Source organism: Trichechus manatus, unplaced genomic scaffold (assembly GCF_000243295.1).
Source record: "Trichechus manatus latirostris isolate Lorelei unplaced genomic scaffold, TriManLat1.0 scaffold00029, whole genome shotgun sequence".
Taxonomy (NCBI): domain Eukaryota; kingdom Metazoa; phylum Chordata; class Mammalia; order Sirenia; family Trichechidae; genus Trichechus; species Trichechus manatus.
In genome coordinates this window covers 14,401,924-14,417,852 of record NW_004443965.1, presented here as the reverse complement: position 1 = coordinate 14,417,852, position 15,929 = coordinate 14,401,924, and the positions used below count along the sequence as shown (strand labels likewise).

Genomic DNA, 15,929 nt, shown 5'->3' with positions numbered 1-15,929 from the left:
GTAAATTTCATATTTGCTTTTGGATAAAATGGAAAATAGCAAAACACAAGGTGCTGGCATTCCATCTGACCCATTGTGGAAAGTTTGATCCCACTTTCTTTTTTTTTTTTAAGCAATTTAAGTAATGATTTTTTAAAAATTATGCTTTAGATGAAGGTTTACAGAGGAAATTAACTTCTCATTAAACAGTTAATACACATACTGTTTTGTGACATTGGTTGCCAATCCCACCACATGTCAACACTCTCCCCTTCTCGAATTTGAGTTCCAAATTTCCATTTGTCCAGCTTTTCTGTCCCCACCTGCATTCTACTCAGGGCCCCTGGGCTGGTGTGCCCATTTAGTTTCATATACACGATTGAGCTACGTGTGTTATTGTTTACGGGCCTGTCTAATCTTTGGCTAAAGGGTGAACCTCAGGAATGACTTCAGTGCTGAGTTAAAAGGTGCCTGAGGGCCATACTCTCGGGGTTTCTCCAGTTTCTGTCAGAGCAGTAAATCTGAGCTCTTTTTGCAAGTTAGACTATTGTTCTACATTTTTTTCCAGCTATGTCCGAGACCCTCTATTATGATCCATGCCAGAGCAGTCGGTGGTGGTAGCCAGGCAGCATCTAGTTGTGCTGGACTCAGTCTGGTGGAGGCTGTGGTGGTCTTTGTGCTCCACTAGTCCTTTGGACTAATCTTTGTCATTTATCTTTGATTTTCTTCATTCTCCCTTGCTCCAGATGGGGTGGGAACAGCGGAGTATCTTAGATGGCGGCTTGCAAGCTTTTAAGACCCCAGAGGCTACTCACGGAAGTAGGATGTAGAACATTTTCTTTATAAACTGTTATGCCAATTGAGCTAGATGTACCCTGAGACCATGGTCCCCAGACCTACGTAAATAATAATTAAATGAAAAATCTGTATTTGAAAACTAACATATTTAAGACAATTACAGTCAGGCGCGCTTTCCCTATCCGTGAGCAACCCCCGGGGGCCAAGGTCTGCCAGAGCGACTTTTATTTGCTCCGTCATCTCAGGACTGGAAGGGATTAGCCACTTTAACTCCTTCTTACAAAACTCGCTTGCCTTCTCGCAGACTCGCCTGGCTCCCAGTGGCGGCGGTGCCACTGGCAGGCTCCGGGAGTTCGCCTCAGGCAGCGGGCGCTGGTCCCTTGGGTTTACCCTTTCACCCCTTCTTCACCTCCGGGGCGCAACGCGGGGCCGCGTGGTTTTTCCGCTCACTCCGGAGGCTGTGCTGGCGAGACCAGGAATTGCAGAGCCTCCTGCTTTGGCGAGCCGTGGAATCCAAGTCCTCCCTACCCCAGCCACTGAGCTGGGGCTCTAGGGGCTAGAAAGAGTCTGGGGTTTGTTTCAAGTTACTAGGATTAGAAAAGCAGCCAGCCTCCAGGGAGGTCTGAACTTATCTCCGACCTCCCCCTATCCCCTCCATCTCCAGTCCGGGGGCGGAGAAGCTTGAGGGTGGGCGGCCGGGACCAGACGCCCAGCAGCGGGCTCCGTCCGCCGCGGGCAAGCAGCAGCCTGGCCGACCAGGGGTCGTAGATCCAGAGCGCTCAGCAGTGGAGGACGCGCGCGCGCGCGCGTCCCAGCCGCCCAGAGCATCCTTCGCGAAAGGCGAGGCCAGAGGGCAACAAGAAGGGTCCGCGGGTCCGGATCTCCACCACCCCTGGCCCGCAGGCTCCTTGACCGGCGCGGTGAGGGGTAGCGGCGGAGGGAGCGGTGCAGGCGGACAGGGGCGGAGACGCAGGCGCTGGTTGGCTTGGGCTTGGGGGCGGGGAGCGAGGGGCGGGTCGGAGGCGGGGCAGCGCCGAGCGGGGAGGCTGAGAGCGCAAGGAGAGGAGTCGCGAGCAGCTGCAGCGGAGTTGGAGGAAGTGGCGGCCGCGGAAAGGCGGCGGGCAAGCCTGTTGGAGACGGAGAGCCCGGATCTAGAGAGCCTCCGGGTCGGAGCCTGGTCGTAGGCGCGTTGGAGCCGTGGGCACAAGAGGCCGCCGCTGCAGCCCGGGCCCCGCAGAGGAAGGAAGCCGGCCGGCGGGGGAGGTAGGCGGCGGCATGTCCGGGTGTGTGTGCTCGGGAGGGGGAGGTGGTGCCTGCATGCGCTGTCGCCGCTCTCTTCCTGTCACCAGCAGCCGCTTCTCCTCCTCCAGAACCGAGCTGGGGGAAGCCGACCAGGCGCCGGCCCTCCCCGCCGCCGGCATCCCCCACCCGCCGGGCAGCTGCGGGCCCTGCGCCCCCGCTCCACTCGCCGCGAGCGCCCTGGGCGCTCCGGGGACGCTCCTGGTTCCCGTTTTCCCGGCCCTCCGCGGAGCTCGTTCTGCACGCCGCCGAGCGCATTCGTCCCCGGGGTTACGGGCGTGCTCTAGGGGTTTGCCCCCTCCCATCCTTTACCGCACGCTTCCGAGCGTCCCCACTGTCTCCTCGCTGCAGTTTTCCGGGGTCCTTCCCCGGAGGGGAGCGCCCTGCCCGCTGCCTTTGCATTATCCGGAAGAAGAGATTCCTTGCCCCACGGCCCTCCAGCTGCAGACAGGGTCGCTGCCCCGTCCCTTCCCTGGAGAGGGTCCCCGGAGCTCGCCCCCCAGCCCCCGCCTTCCGAAGTTTGCCGCCCTCCTCTTCCGGGGTGGGGGAAGTGCGCCTCGGGGCGGTTGGTTGTAGGGGCCCTAACTCGCCGCCTAGTGCTTGCCGGGCTCGAGCAGGTTGTTGGAGGCATATTTAATAGGGTCTCGGAACCGCCCGGAAATCCAGCTTTTTGTAACGCGGTGCGAGACTGGAGGGACCTGCCCAGCAATATGGAGCCGGCTGGGGAGGGCGAGAGAGCGTGCCAGCCGGAGCTAAAATATCAAGGGGGATTGTTTCGAAGCTACAGCTCTAACACTTATTTCACAAGGGCAGAAACTGCCCCGCAGATCACAAGACAAAGAAAACACAAAAGCTCAGGCCAAACGCCCGGTTACAGAAACGTACTTCGGCAACCAGAATTTGAGCTTGAAATCCAAGTGTGTAAGTGGAGTAGCTGTTACACGTTGAATGCGGCGTGTGTGTTAACTGGATTTGGAGGAAATTCTTTTGCTTCTCTGGGCGCTGATAATATCGGAAAGGTCTCACTTCCACCGTTAATTCCTGGTGGAGCTGCAGCGTCGTAGGTGTCTGATTATGAGTTTATGCCTTATTTGAGGGCTTTTATGACTTCAGAAGCAATGTTGTTGTTAGGTTTCGTGGAGTCGGTTCCGACTCAGTAGAAACCCTATGTACAACAACGAAATACTGCCCGGTCTTGCGCCATCCTCAGAATCCTTGCTGTTTTGAGCCTATTGTTGCAGCCACTGTGTCAGTCCATCTCCTTGAGGGTCTTCCTCTTTTTGGCAGACCAAGCATGATGTCCTTCTCTGGGTACTTGTCCCTCCTGATAACATGTCCAAAGTAAGTGAGACGAAGTCTTGCCATCGTTGCTTGTAAGGAGCATTCTGGCTGTACTTCTTCCAAGACAGATTTGTTCGTTCTTCTGGCAGTCCATAGTATGTTCATTTTTCTTCGCCAACACCGTAATTCAAAGGCATCAATTTTTCTTCGATCTTCCTTATTAATTGTCCAGCTTTTCCATGCGTATGAGGCAAATTGAAAATACCATGGCTTGAGTCAGGCACACCTTAGTCCTCAAGGTGACATTTTTGCTTTTTAACACTTTATAGAGGTCTTTTGCAGCAGATTTACCTAATGCAATATGTTGTGTGATTTCTTGACTGCTGCTTCCATGAGCATTGATTGTGGATCCAAGTAAAATGAACTCCTTGACAACTTCAGTATTATCTCTGTTTATGGTGATGTTGCTTATTGGTCCAGTTGTGAGGATTTTTTTTTTTTTTATGTTAAGATATAATCCATACTGAAGGCTGTAGCCCTGGATCTTCATCAGTAATTGCTTCAATTCCTCTTCATTTTCAGCAAGCAAGGCTGTGTCTTCTGCATATTGAAAGTTGTTAATGAGTCTTCCTCCAATCCTGATGCCATGTTCTTTTCAAATAGTCCAGCTTCTCGGATCATTTCCCAGCATACAGACTGAATAAGTATGGTCAAAGGATACAACCCTGACACACACCTTTCCTGAGTCAAAGTATTCCCTTGTTCTGTTTGAACAACTGCTTCTTGGTCTGTGTATAGGTTCTGCATGAGCACAAGTAAGTGTTCTGGAATTCCAGTTCTTCACAATGTTATTCATAATTTGTTATGATCCACACAGTTGAATGCCTTTGCATAGTCAGTAAAACATAGGGAAATATCTTTTTGTATTCTTGCTTTCAGCCAAGATCCATCTGACATCAGCAATGTTATCTCTTGTTCCATGTCCTCTACTAAATCCAGTTTGAATCTGGCAGTTCCAGTTCCCTGTCAATGTACTTCTATAACTGTTTTTGAATGATCTTCAGCAAAATTTTACTTGCGTGTGATATTAATGATATTGTTTGATAATGTCTGCATTTCGTTAGATCACCAGTCTTTGGAATAGGCACGTATAGGGTTCTCTTCCAGTTGGTTGGCCAGGTAGCTGTTTCTTGGCATAGACGAGTGAACACCTCCCGTGCTGCATTCATTTGTTGAAACATCACAATTGGTATTGTGTCAGTTCCTGGAGTCTTGCTTTTCGCCAGGGCCTTCAGTGCAGTTTGGACTTTTTCCTTCAGTACCATCGGTTCTTGATCATATGCTGCCTCCTGAAATGGTTGAATGTTGACCAATTCTTTTTGGTATAGTGACTCTGTGTATTCCTTCCATCTTCGTTTGATGCTTCCTTCATCATTTAGTATTTTCCCCGTAGAATCCTTGAACATTGCAACTCGAGGCTTGAATTTTTTCTTCAGTTCTTTCAGCTTGAGGAATGCTGAGTGTGTTCTTCCCTTTTGGTTTTCTAACTCCAGGTCTTTGCGCATGTCATCATATTACTGTATTATCTTTCGTAGCTGCCCTTGGGAATCTTCTGTTCAGCTCTTTTACTTCATTTCTTCTCTTCGCTTTAGCTACTCTGTTTTCAAGAGTAAGTTTCAGAGTCTCTTCTGACATCCATTTTGGTCTTTTTTTTTTCTTTTCTGTCTCTTTAATGAAAGAAGCTGTAAGTTTGTTTTTTTTTTTTTTTGTATTCTTTTTCTGTTTGTCAGTCAGTGGGAAGTACTGGATAAAGCAGTTCCGGGTTCTGAATGCAGCATAAGGTTGTCATTTCAGTGTAATGAGTTTAAGTCTTTGTTTTTAGGCAAGACATTCACAAAGCTTATTGACCAAGCCTTTATGTGGAATTATATTTTAATATTTAATTAGCTTATGTTATATTTTGGCGACTTTAAAGATAGTTGGGTATTGGCTAGAAAAGATCGAGTAAGTAGACAGATTCTTTTTTTGTTACAGGCTGTTAGAATAATAGCGCTTCCAAATGTAAACGATTAGGAATTTGGTGACTTCTACACAGAAGGTCGCAAATACTGTTGAAAAGAAAAAAAGTTCGTCACTAGCTGTAACTTTTTGATAGATTACACTGTTCTTGGAATAACCCATTTAAAGCAAGCAGATGATAGTTTTCTTAGGGACAAAAGTTGCTTAAACTTTGGAGAGCGCTTGTTTTGCCATGAAAAAGAAAATACGCTTTGGGAGATTTATTTTGTTTTTTTGGTCCCTCTAAGATTTAGGTTTGGGAAGTTATGACAGAGCCAAGCTTTGCTAATATTCGAGAGTTCAGAGTCAAGGCTTAAACTGGCAAGGCCAGTGGAGGAGGCTCCCTGCCTTGCAGAAATGCTGAGTATTGTCACCGCTGGCTTCTTCAGGTTTTACATGCCATTTGCAAGTAGGGTCATACTGTTTTTTCTATAGAAGTACTGTATATAGATTGGTATGATTGGAAGAAAGTTTTATGTACCTGATACTAGTTTTCGAAGTGTTACATGCATTTGCTTTTAACTTTCATCTTACTTTGGGACCTGTTGTTGTCAGTTACATAGCAGACTGCAGTTTACACACTGGTATCTGCTGCTTGATTTGCTTTTTTGATGATTTTACTGTGTCTTTTCACATATAGTCAAATGTAAAAAAAGCATTTCACTTTTCAATAATTAAATATATATATATGTATATTTGGTTTTTCTGTTTGTTTTAGCTGTTTCTTAAATTTAAGTTTATTTAGTTCAGTAAAACCCCATGGTGTAAAGTTGGTTTTGGGAAACAGAAGTGGTACAGTAAGTTATAGGTGATACATATTTTGGTAAGTCGCAGGTCTTTGAATATTGTTGGGGAGGGCTGGGGTGCATGTGGGTGGTAGTGGCTTCTTGAAGTCAGGATTGCACCTAAGCTGATTTTTGAGGGATGTTGAATCCTAAATGAAAAGCTACTCCTCTTATGCAAATTTTGTGCAGTTAAAAATGATTGGCTCTTTCTTTAATTAAATTTTCCCATGAATGCCATGTAATTTTTAGGTTGGTATGAATTGACTCAATGGCAACTAAATAATATGTTGGTTGAATTTCCTTTTTTATATACGTGGTTCAGGGGAGTATTTTAAAAAGGCATTCACCCTGAAAGATTGTCCACATGCTCATTAAAACAGAAACAATTCTAGCTCAACTTTTAGTATGTTTGCATCTTGTGATTTGCAAGGTGTGTTTTATTGAATAAGGCGATGGTGAACGAGCACATTAAAAATAGATTTTTATGATGATGTAGGCTAGAAAACAGATATTTGTGTTTGGATTTTTGTTTTTGATTCTCTCACATTTGAGACTTACTCAGTGCAGGAGAAAATAGGAAGTGCTTAAGTATCAATATGTTGTATATTTCAGATAGGCTCCCCATAGAGCGCCCTCTTTTGGAGGGCACAGGAATTTGCCAGTGAAGGTAAGATAATAAAGCGTCTTGATGGAGAAGCCCTCTGAAGGCTGGAAAGGGATTATCAGTTTAGTTTTTACTTTAGAAGACATAAACTGTATCTCAGCTTTTTATCAAAAACTGGTTATAATTTTTTTTAAATTATTCACATCACATTTTTTCATGCCTCATCCATTTACACACCATTGTGATTACTTGCCATGGTTCTGCCAACGCTCTTACTTGCTGAAAAGAGTGGCAGTTAAAGTCCATTTCATATACATTAAGCCAAATGAGCTGAAAAAAGACTGTAATTACCCACAAACTTGTCTGTTTGGCTTATGTTAAGGTTTTTTAGAAAGGACAGAATGAGTGTAGCATAACTTTTACTTAAAAAAAGAAAGGCTTACTATAAAAGCATCTTTGGAGATTTTATTTTTCTAGCATTGTTTTCCTTAAAGTAAATCAAATATGTACCCCCAGGCATCTGTAGTTGAAAATAGGTCTCAGGTTAATGATCACCTGAGAGAGTATTGTAGTTACAGGAATCTGGCCAAAGTGTGAGGAGACTCCACCAGTGGGTAGTGAGTTCATAATGCTGAGGTGCTGGTTTGGCTGTGTCTTGCCCCTCTGGCCTTCCTCCTGGATGCCCCAGTGGTCCCAACCTGGAGTTCAGCCCCAGGAACTAGGGCTGTAATATGAGGAGGTGTTTGCCTTCAGTCCCTGGGGGATTGCATTAGTGCTATCAGATTTTCTTTTTGAGGGCAGCCCAGGGAGCAGCCACCAAACCCTGTTGGAGAAGAATATTGCCCCCAACCCTCTACCCCCTGATGCAACAACAACACACACACACACCCCTGACCCCTCCCAGGTCTCTTTTGCCCTCCTACTCTCTGCAAAGAACTAGATGGATAAAGTCCACGTGCAGCCTTTATCTGTCTACCTATTTATTCTTAAAAGGAATTAAGGGAACAACAGAGAGTTTTATTTTGGCTAGCTTCAGGATTCATTTAGAAATATTTGCAGCATTTAGAGGCAATGCAAAGGAAAATGCCTGGCAAATGCCTGTTCCAAATCTCTGAATTGTAAAAATGGCAATAAGTGGCATTTAATATTAATATTAATAATAATAATATAATAGATGCAATTTACTAGCTATGTCACTTTAGGCAAATTATTCAACTTCTCTGTGCTTGTTTTTCTCATCTGTAAAATGGGGATAATAATTATACCTAGAGTGATTGTAAGAATTAAATGAGTTGATACATGTAAAGCTCTAAGAACAGTACCTGGCACATAGTTAACACTGTCGGTATTAATTATATTAAGCTCTTATTATCAAGCATGGAGCTCAGGGCTTTATATATGTAATCTCATTTAATCCTTATAATAACCCTATGAAGTACAGGTTCACTTATATCTATTTCACAGATGATAAAATTGTGCCATGGTGAAGTTTAGGTAACTTGCCCTCTATAATCGAAAGGGATGGGGCAGCTACCTGAATCAGGAGCTCAGTGCTTGTCAAGAATTTCATAAAAGAGGATTGTTTTCTCACAGGAAGGGAGGCTTTAGACCATCTACTTCATCTCCCTCATTCCATGGCCACCTCCTCAAGGTCTCTTCACCATGATGATGCAGAGGCCCCATGACTTGTTCTAGGTGATAGAATATGCTTCTCAGATCTTCGGAGTCACAGCTTGAGAGCTGGCATTGCCCTTTCTCCCAGCCTCCCTGTGTTGACCACAGAGCGCTTCAGAGTTGCCTTCTGGCTAGGCCTGGGTCCTCTCTTCTCTGCCCCTCCTTCGGTGCTCAACCTCCATCTGTCACTTAGACTGCTTTGTGGAGAGCCTTGCTTCCTTGTTATCCCACCTGGGCTTGTCCTGCCTTACCCAGTGGAAGGGCTTGCAGGCAGAAATCTCATGTTACACACCCTGCTTCTCCACAGTACAGGCCCACCAGGTGCCTGGTGTTGTGACAGCCAGCAAGACCTTCTGGCTAGTTGGTTGGTTTGAACATGAATTGAGATATTTGATGCCTATGAATTTAAGCTTAATTTGAGCCCATTGTTTTATGTTATTTTAATTGAAATAAAATTCTCATACCATAAAATTCACCCTGAGCCCATCATTTTAAATTGAAGATAATTTATTATGTCTGCTAGGATGTTTTAACTTTTTCCACCAGGATATATTAACTATTTTTAATTTGATTTTCATGATTTCCAAGATCCCAGAATTTCAGAGGTAGAAATATTTTAAGTAATGATTTTTTTTTAAAAAGACTGTCTGAATTTAGATGGAGAACTTGCCCTAGACTCTGAGTTAGCCTGTTGAGAGTGGAGAGATGGGATATAGAGAGAGATGGGCTGGAGGCGCAGCAGCATCTTCATACCCTCCCCCCTTGACTGAAGGCCCATTTGCGCTGCCTGCCAAACTGCTAACTTCATCACAGGATAGAATCACATAACTAGACTATATTCTTAAAATTTTTAAAACATAATTTAAGAATACCTTTTTCTCTGGCCCCCACTTCCATACCAAGTTTTTCTTTCTCCTATGTGAAAAGGGATGGAGTAAGTCAACAAAGTCAGAGCTTTTTAAAGAATGTTGTTTGGTTCTTTGCCAAAATGCCTATGGGTTTTACAGGGTTAAACAAAAACTACTTTCAAGCAGTTGTACATTAAGGCATCATGCGTTCTCTACTTGTTGAGCATTAGAGTCAATTTTATTTTGAGAAGTAGAATGAGAATTGCTCATTATCTTAGCAGAAAGAGAAAATATACTTCCTAGTTAATGGTATTACAGGCAGTCTTCTGTAACAGGGTTGAAAGCCTGGAGCAAAATAATTCCCTTTAAGGAAATTTAGAACTGTTACCTATCGTACATAAGGATAAGTTAATTTGTTATTTGGTCATAGAATTTCTTTATACCTTTTGTTACAGTAACCTATGCATATGCTAGCGTGGAGCCTATATCATAAAACTGCTTTGATTATTTGAAAACATAAAAGTGTAGATGGTGAATATTATCCATATATAAAAACCTTTACTGTGTAAATAAATATGTTGACTCTTGTTGCAAATAGTTGTTTTATGTTATTTAATTGAAATAAAATTCTCATACCATAAAATTCACCTTGAGCCCATCATTTTAAATTGAAGATAATTTATTATGTCTACTAGGATGTTTTAACTTTTTCCACCAGGATATATTAACTATTTTTAATTTGATTTTCATGATTTTGAGGATCCCAGAATTTCAGAGGTAGAAATATTTTAAATTATGATTTTTTTTTTTTTTTTTAAAGTCTGTCTGAACTTAGATGGAGAACTTGCCCTAGACTCTGAGTTAGCCTGTTGAGAATGGAGAGATGGGCTATAGAGAGAGACGGTGAACAGGTGTATGTAACCAAAGAGAATGGTGGTGTAATCTTGTGAATCTGGGCAAGGTGTAGCATGTAGCATATCAGTCTGCATAGTTTGAGCTCCAAATTGGTCTTGAGAGGGTTTACAGGCACTGCCAAATGCCTTAGGCACTGAGTCTTCTGCATCCTGGGAGAATTTGAAGATGAGACAGAAGGGAATTTACCAGTCCTCTAGATGTGACAGCCCTTGTGACTGTGGATTGATTCCTCATGTCTCCCCCAAAGGAGGAGCTGAATTGTCAGCAACTTGTTCAGTGAGGGGCTGGGATAACAGCAAGGGGCAGAGATGCCAAGAGGGATACAGGTGGTAAAAGCTAAGCTCATAGAGCTGAAATGGGCAGGGTTCCAGAAGTGGGCAGCCTGGTATTCTTTTATTCACTAGTTTATGGGCTTCTTTGGCAAAGATGCATTTTAATGAAGTCTCTTAATTTGCATGGTCTGAGATGCTGGGCCTTGGACCTAATGGAACTGCTACTGTGTTTTAATGGGTTCTTTTTGTGCAGGTGTGTTTTTGAAGGAGCCGCATACACTATTCCAAGTATGTTCACCAGTAAGGCTGCTCTCCCCGAGAGTGAAAGGCTTACATTCAGGGTTAATCTGAGAGGCCACAGTGTGCGGACAAGGAATCACATTGCTGACTCTGCTGTAATATTTGAGATGCCCATGAGCAACAAAGGAAGTTGAGTCTGGGGAGTAGGTTCTCATGGTGTCAAAAGGGAGGGGGGCCTGGAAGCAGATTGCCTGGATTTGAATTCTGGTTCCACCTCTCTCAAAGGTTAGGGGTTCAAACCCATCTAGTGGTGCCGTGGAAGAAAGGCCTGGGGATCTGCTTCCATAAAGATTACAGACAAGAAAACCCTATGGAGTTCAGTTCTACTCTGTAACACAGGGAGTCACCCTGAGTCGGACTCAACTGGATGGCAACAGGATTGGTTTTTTGGTTTCCAGCTCTCCATTGCTGTCATCATAGCCAAGATACTTAAAGTCTCTGCACCTCACTTTCCTCATATGTGAAGTACCTTCCTCCGTGATTATCTTGAGGATTGAATGGGTTAATACCTATAAAGCTTCCACTAAGTATTAGATGATGACAGGGATCATTAAAATTAGAATGACAGTCAGGAGAAAGCATATGATGTGCACAGAGTAGAGGTGCCTGCCTCCTCTGCCCAGCAAGACTTCTGTATCTCACTACCAGCCGATTCATTCCCCACCCACATGACTTGTATTCTCGCCCTCTTCTCTGACAACATTGCTCTCAAACCACTTAACGGACACAAAATTGCAGCTGACCTTGAATTGTTTAACCTGTTCTATGTGCATCTATCTTCCTGACCTTGACTGTGGAGATGGATCGTAGATTTCTTTTGTTCTGTTTAGAATCCTAGAGTCATACAAGATCTGGGGTTCTTTTTATCAGAGAGGGCACAGAGGTCTGCACAGGATTGTTTTACACACACAAAAACTCATTGTGCAAATGGCAAGGGAGGGAGAATTTATAGACATGTAGGCTTGAGTTGGAATTGATCTGATGGCAACTGGTTAGGTCTTCGGCCCGCTTGGCAGGCATCACAAATCTAGGGTCTGGCCCTTTAAAGTCATCTGGCAATTCCTTAAGATTCTTTCTCCCTTTGCACAGATTTAGCATCAGGCAAACCTGAGCATAGTTTTAAGGTTTGTAAAGCCTTGACCTTGCAAATTTCATTTCCACCCAGACATGAAACCTTTTCTTCCTACAGTGGCTCCCAACGAGGAGCGTAGACATCTGCCTAGGTGTGCTGTGGGCAGGGACCTGGGGGTTGCTGGGGACCTTGCAGTGGTGGGGGGATAGAGTTCATTATACACCCATTCTGTTAAGAATCCCAACAAACTGGCCTACTGGGGGGTTGATATAGAGGACATGCTAGGAAGCAGTTCACATGAAGTTTCCAGCCTACTGGTTGAGGACTTTTTCCCAAAAAGACATATATTGCCAGGAAATGCTAACGAAAATTTCAAGGCAGATTCGGAGGAATTAAATTATTCTTAGGCATATTGCCTGGTTTCCAGGCATTTAGGGATATGCAAATTTTCATGTTCTTTAGAGTTCTGTGTCTCATTTGTACAGAGTACGTTAGTACTAAAAACGAGATTTGCTAGTCCTTCATTTTTGTGTGAATTTATGCAGTGAATATTTAATTTGATTCTGGATCTATCAAAAGGAGGCACAGTCTTCAAACAGAAAATATAGTTTATTTTTCTCCTATGCCCTGCTGACTGTTTTAATTTTTTTTCGCTGACTGAAATGCAAAGTATAATACTATCCCAAACTAATATTCTTGCTACACCAAGACTTCCAGTGTTTGTTTTTGCTTCTGTTAATGTATGACTCTCCTAAGAGTGTTATTGTATTACAGCTAACAGACTTTCACCATGTAAAATTGGATACTTTACACCTCTGAATGCCAACAGAACAATTAATCTGTGATTAGATTTTGCTTCTTAAGATGCCGACACAGAAGAGTGCCTATAATGTTAAACTTCTAACGTGTTCCACTCTTCAGAACTTATAAAAGCTCTCTTTGATAAAACACACTAAAATTTTGTGGCTTTTGTTTTTATTGCTTTACTGTACCACCAGCTTAACTGAACACTTTAGGTTGCTTTTACTCTTTATGATAAAGATAATGTTGAGAGATGAATGCTGGGCAAAGTGCATACACGTTCATGCTGTTCTGTCAGTCATCTGCTCTCAGATCACTGTAATTCCTCTGCCTCCACTACATTAAAAAAAAAAAAAAGATGGGGAAGCTTCACTGCTCATATCCCCCTTCACTAAAATATCTTCACAGAATCATCTGCAGCATCTGTCTCTGCTACCTCTCTGATTCCTTAGCTCCTTTACATTTAATTACTATCCTCACTACCCGTTGGCCGTCAAGTTGATTCCAACTCACAGCAGTCCTATAGGACAAAGTAGAACTCCCCCATAGGATTTCCAAGGCTGAAATGTTTATGGAAGCAGCCTGCCACATCTTTCTCTTGTGGAGTGGCTGGTGGGTTTGAACCGCTGACTTTTCAGTTAGCAGCCAAGAGCTTAACCACTGCGCCACCAGGGCTCCTACTGTCCTCACTACTGTACCAGAATTAGAATCTGCTTTCTCAGAAGTCGGTGATAGCTCAGTGGGCAAGCCCCAAATTACCTAGCCTTCATTCAGCCTCCCCCTTCTGGATGCCTCTGCAGGATTTAATTTTAATGATCAGCTTTTCCTATCTGAACCCTCTTTATCCCTTGTTTCTAGGATATTGCACTGTCTCCAAATCTTTCTCAGTTGCCTTTGTTGTTAGGTGCCATGGAGTTGATTCTGACTCATGGTGACCCCGTGTGACAGAGTAGAACTGCCCCATAAGGTTTTCTTGGCTGTAATCTTCATGTAAGCAGATTGCCAGGTCTTTCTCCTACAAAGCAGCTGGGTGAGTTCAGACTGCCAACCTTTCTGTTAGCAGCTGAGCACTGAACTGTTTGTACCACCAGGACTCTGTTTACTGAGCCTCAATGTTCAGTCCTTGGATCATTTCTTTAACTTTTGACTGTTTCTTCCTTGTGAGTGCCTCCATTCCATTGAGTTCAGTCCTGCCTTATTTACAGCTGATTACTAACTCTCTAGTGTCTTCCCTCTCCTGAATCACAGACCAGGGTTTTAACCACCCACTCTCACCTTGCAGAGTGCCTTTGTGGCACAAATGATTAAGTGCTTGGTTACTAACCTAAAGTTTGGCAGTTCGAATCTACCCAGAGGCTCCTCAGAAGAAAGCCCTGGTGATCTGAAAGGTCACGGCCATTCTACTGTGAATCTCATGGAGTCATCATGAGTCAGAATCAGCTCTACTGCGATTGATTGGCACACTTGTGTTTAGATGCCCAGTGTCACCTTAAGCCTGTCATGCCTCCTGGCTTCCCTTCGCCTGCAATTGGTAGCAAAATTCTTATTAATGCAGGATCAGGCTCCTTTTGCTCTTCTCTTTCTTGTGCCATATCTAAGCATTTGCAAAATCCTATCGATTCTTTCTCTGCACTGTCACTTACTTCAGTCCGGTCCTTGCTGTATCACTCTGCTGCCACTGTGGTTCATGCCCTCATGGCCTCCTGCCCGGAGTGCTGCAGTACACCTTCCACAGCCTGCCTGACCTCTTCTCTGCCTACTCCAGTCCTTCCTCCTGTGCCCTGTGGCCAGATTGAGATTCCTCAAATGCAACTCTGATTCTATTGCTCCCCTTTCAGTGGCTCCATCGCGTACTGAATTATTCACAAACCCAACATGGATGTGCGTGAGGTCATACACAGACCCTGCCTGTCTTTCTAATCTGCATCACGTGCTCCCTCTTTGGCTTCAGATGCGTTGGACTGCCTGTCCTAGCTCTTCCCAGAATATGACATTCGCTTAGTCACATCTGTACCTAAGATTGCATCACTCATTGTATTCTGTCTTCAGTTTCCTGCAGTTCGATGTGGTTGTTTCTTCGTTTGAACCCCATAGCAGTTTGTCTCTGCCTCTCTGATGGCCTGTGCCTAATGTTATGGTTCCTTGTGTACTGGTCTTACTGCTGAGACATTGCCACATGCTCACCAACCCCCCCACTCCCGGCCGGTGTTCTTAGAAGGCAAGGGCTGTCTTGCTAATCCCGTGTCAAGCAATAGCACACTGGCCTGTGTATGTCTGCCAAGTTGATTAAGTACTTGTTGAATGGAAGTACAAATTCAAATTCACACAGATGGCAAAGTGTGAAGTTCATTCATAAGTCTTGTTTTTCCTTTGCTAGGTGCAGCTTGCGTTTGGAGTGCAACAGTAAAATCAGACGACAGATGGACAGTGTGACAAGAGCGTCAGAAAGGATCGGGCCTCGCTGTGAGAGTCAGCTTGGAGTCAAGTGTTGACAAGTTGCTGAAAAGGAAGCCAGGGAGGACTGTGGCACGCAGAGGAAGTAGAGCCCTGTCTTCATTCACACCATTGATGGAGGACAGATGGACAGCCGATGGACAGCCACTTCTCCCCTTAAACTTTTGGAGGGTTGTCCTTTGTCCTCTGCTGGACACAGATTAGGAATTTTACCACACTCTCCAAATTCACTTTCCATAGAAACGTAAAATTAGACTGCAGCATATAAGCAGACTCATCTGTTGCATGGTAACAGATTCGCAAACATGAGTGCTGAGGGATACCAGTACAGAGCGCTGTATGATTATAAAAAGGAGCGAGAAGAAGACATTGACTTGCATTTGGGTGACATACTGACTGTGAATAAAGGGTCCTTGGTAGCTCTTGGATTCAGTGACGGACAGGAAGCCAGGCCTGAAGAAATTGGCTGGTTGAATGGCTATAATGAAACCACGGGGGAGAGGGGAGACTTTCCGGGAACATATGTAGAATATATTGGAAGGAAAAAAATCTCACCTCCCACACCAAAGCCCCGGCCACCTCGACCCCTTCCTGTTGCACCAGGTTCTTCAAAAACTGAAGCAGACAGTGAGCAACAAGGTCAGTATTGATGAGTGATTGCTTCATGACTCTTTTTTTTTTTTTTCTTTAAAGGTAAAAACTTAGGTTTGGGTTGTCTTCTTATGGTCTGGACAGTAGTAATCTTGGCAACTTTACCTGAATTTATGTATGGTGAATAAAAATTTTGAT

General features: G+C 44.2%; 1 protein-coding gene across 1 annotated transcript in view; it reads left to right on the top strand.

Annotated features, from left to right (window-relative positions):
* Positions 1-1,837: 1,837 nt before the first annotated feature.
* Positions 1,838-15,929, top strand: part of PIK3R1 (phosphoinositide-3-kinase regulatory subunit 1) — a 99,397-nt gene continuing 85,305 nt past the window's right edge. Inside the window, exons 1-2 of the mRNA XM_004374527.2 lie at positions 1,838-2,040; positions 15,064-15,779. Of these exons, the coding sequence (XP_004374584.1) occupies positions 15,446-15,779 (334 nt within the window). The 5' untranslated portion in view covers positions 1,838-2,040; positions 15,064-15,445. The remainder of the gene's footprint in view (positions 2,041-15,063; positions 15,780-15,929) is intronic.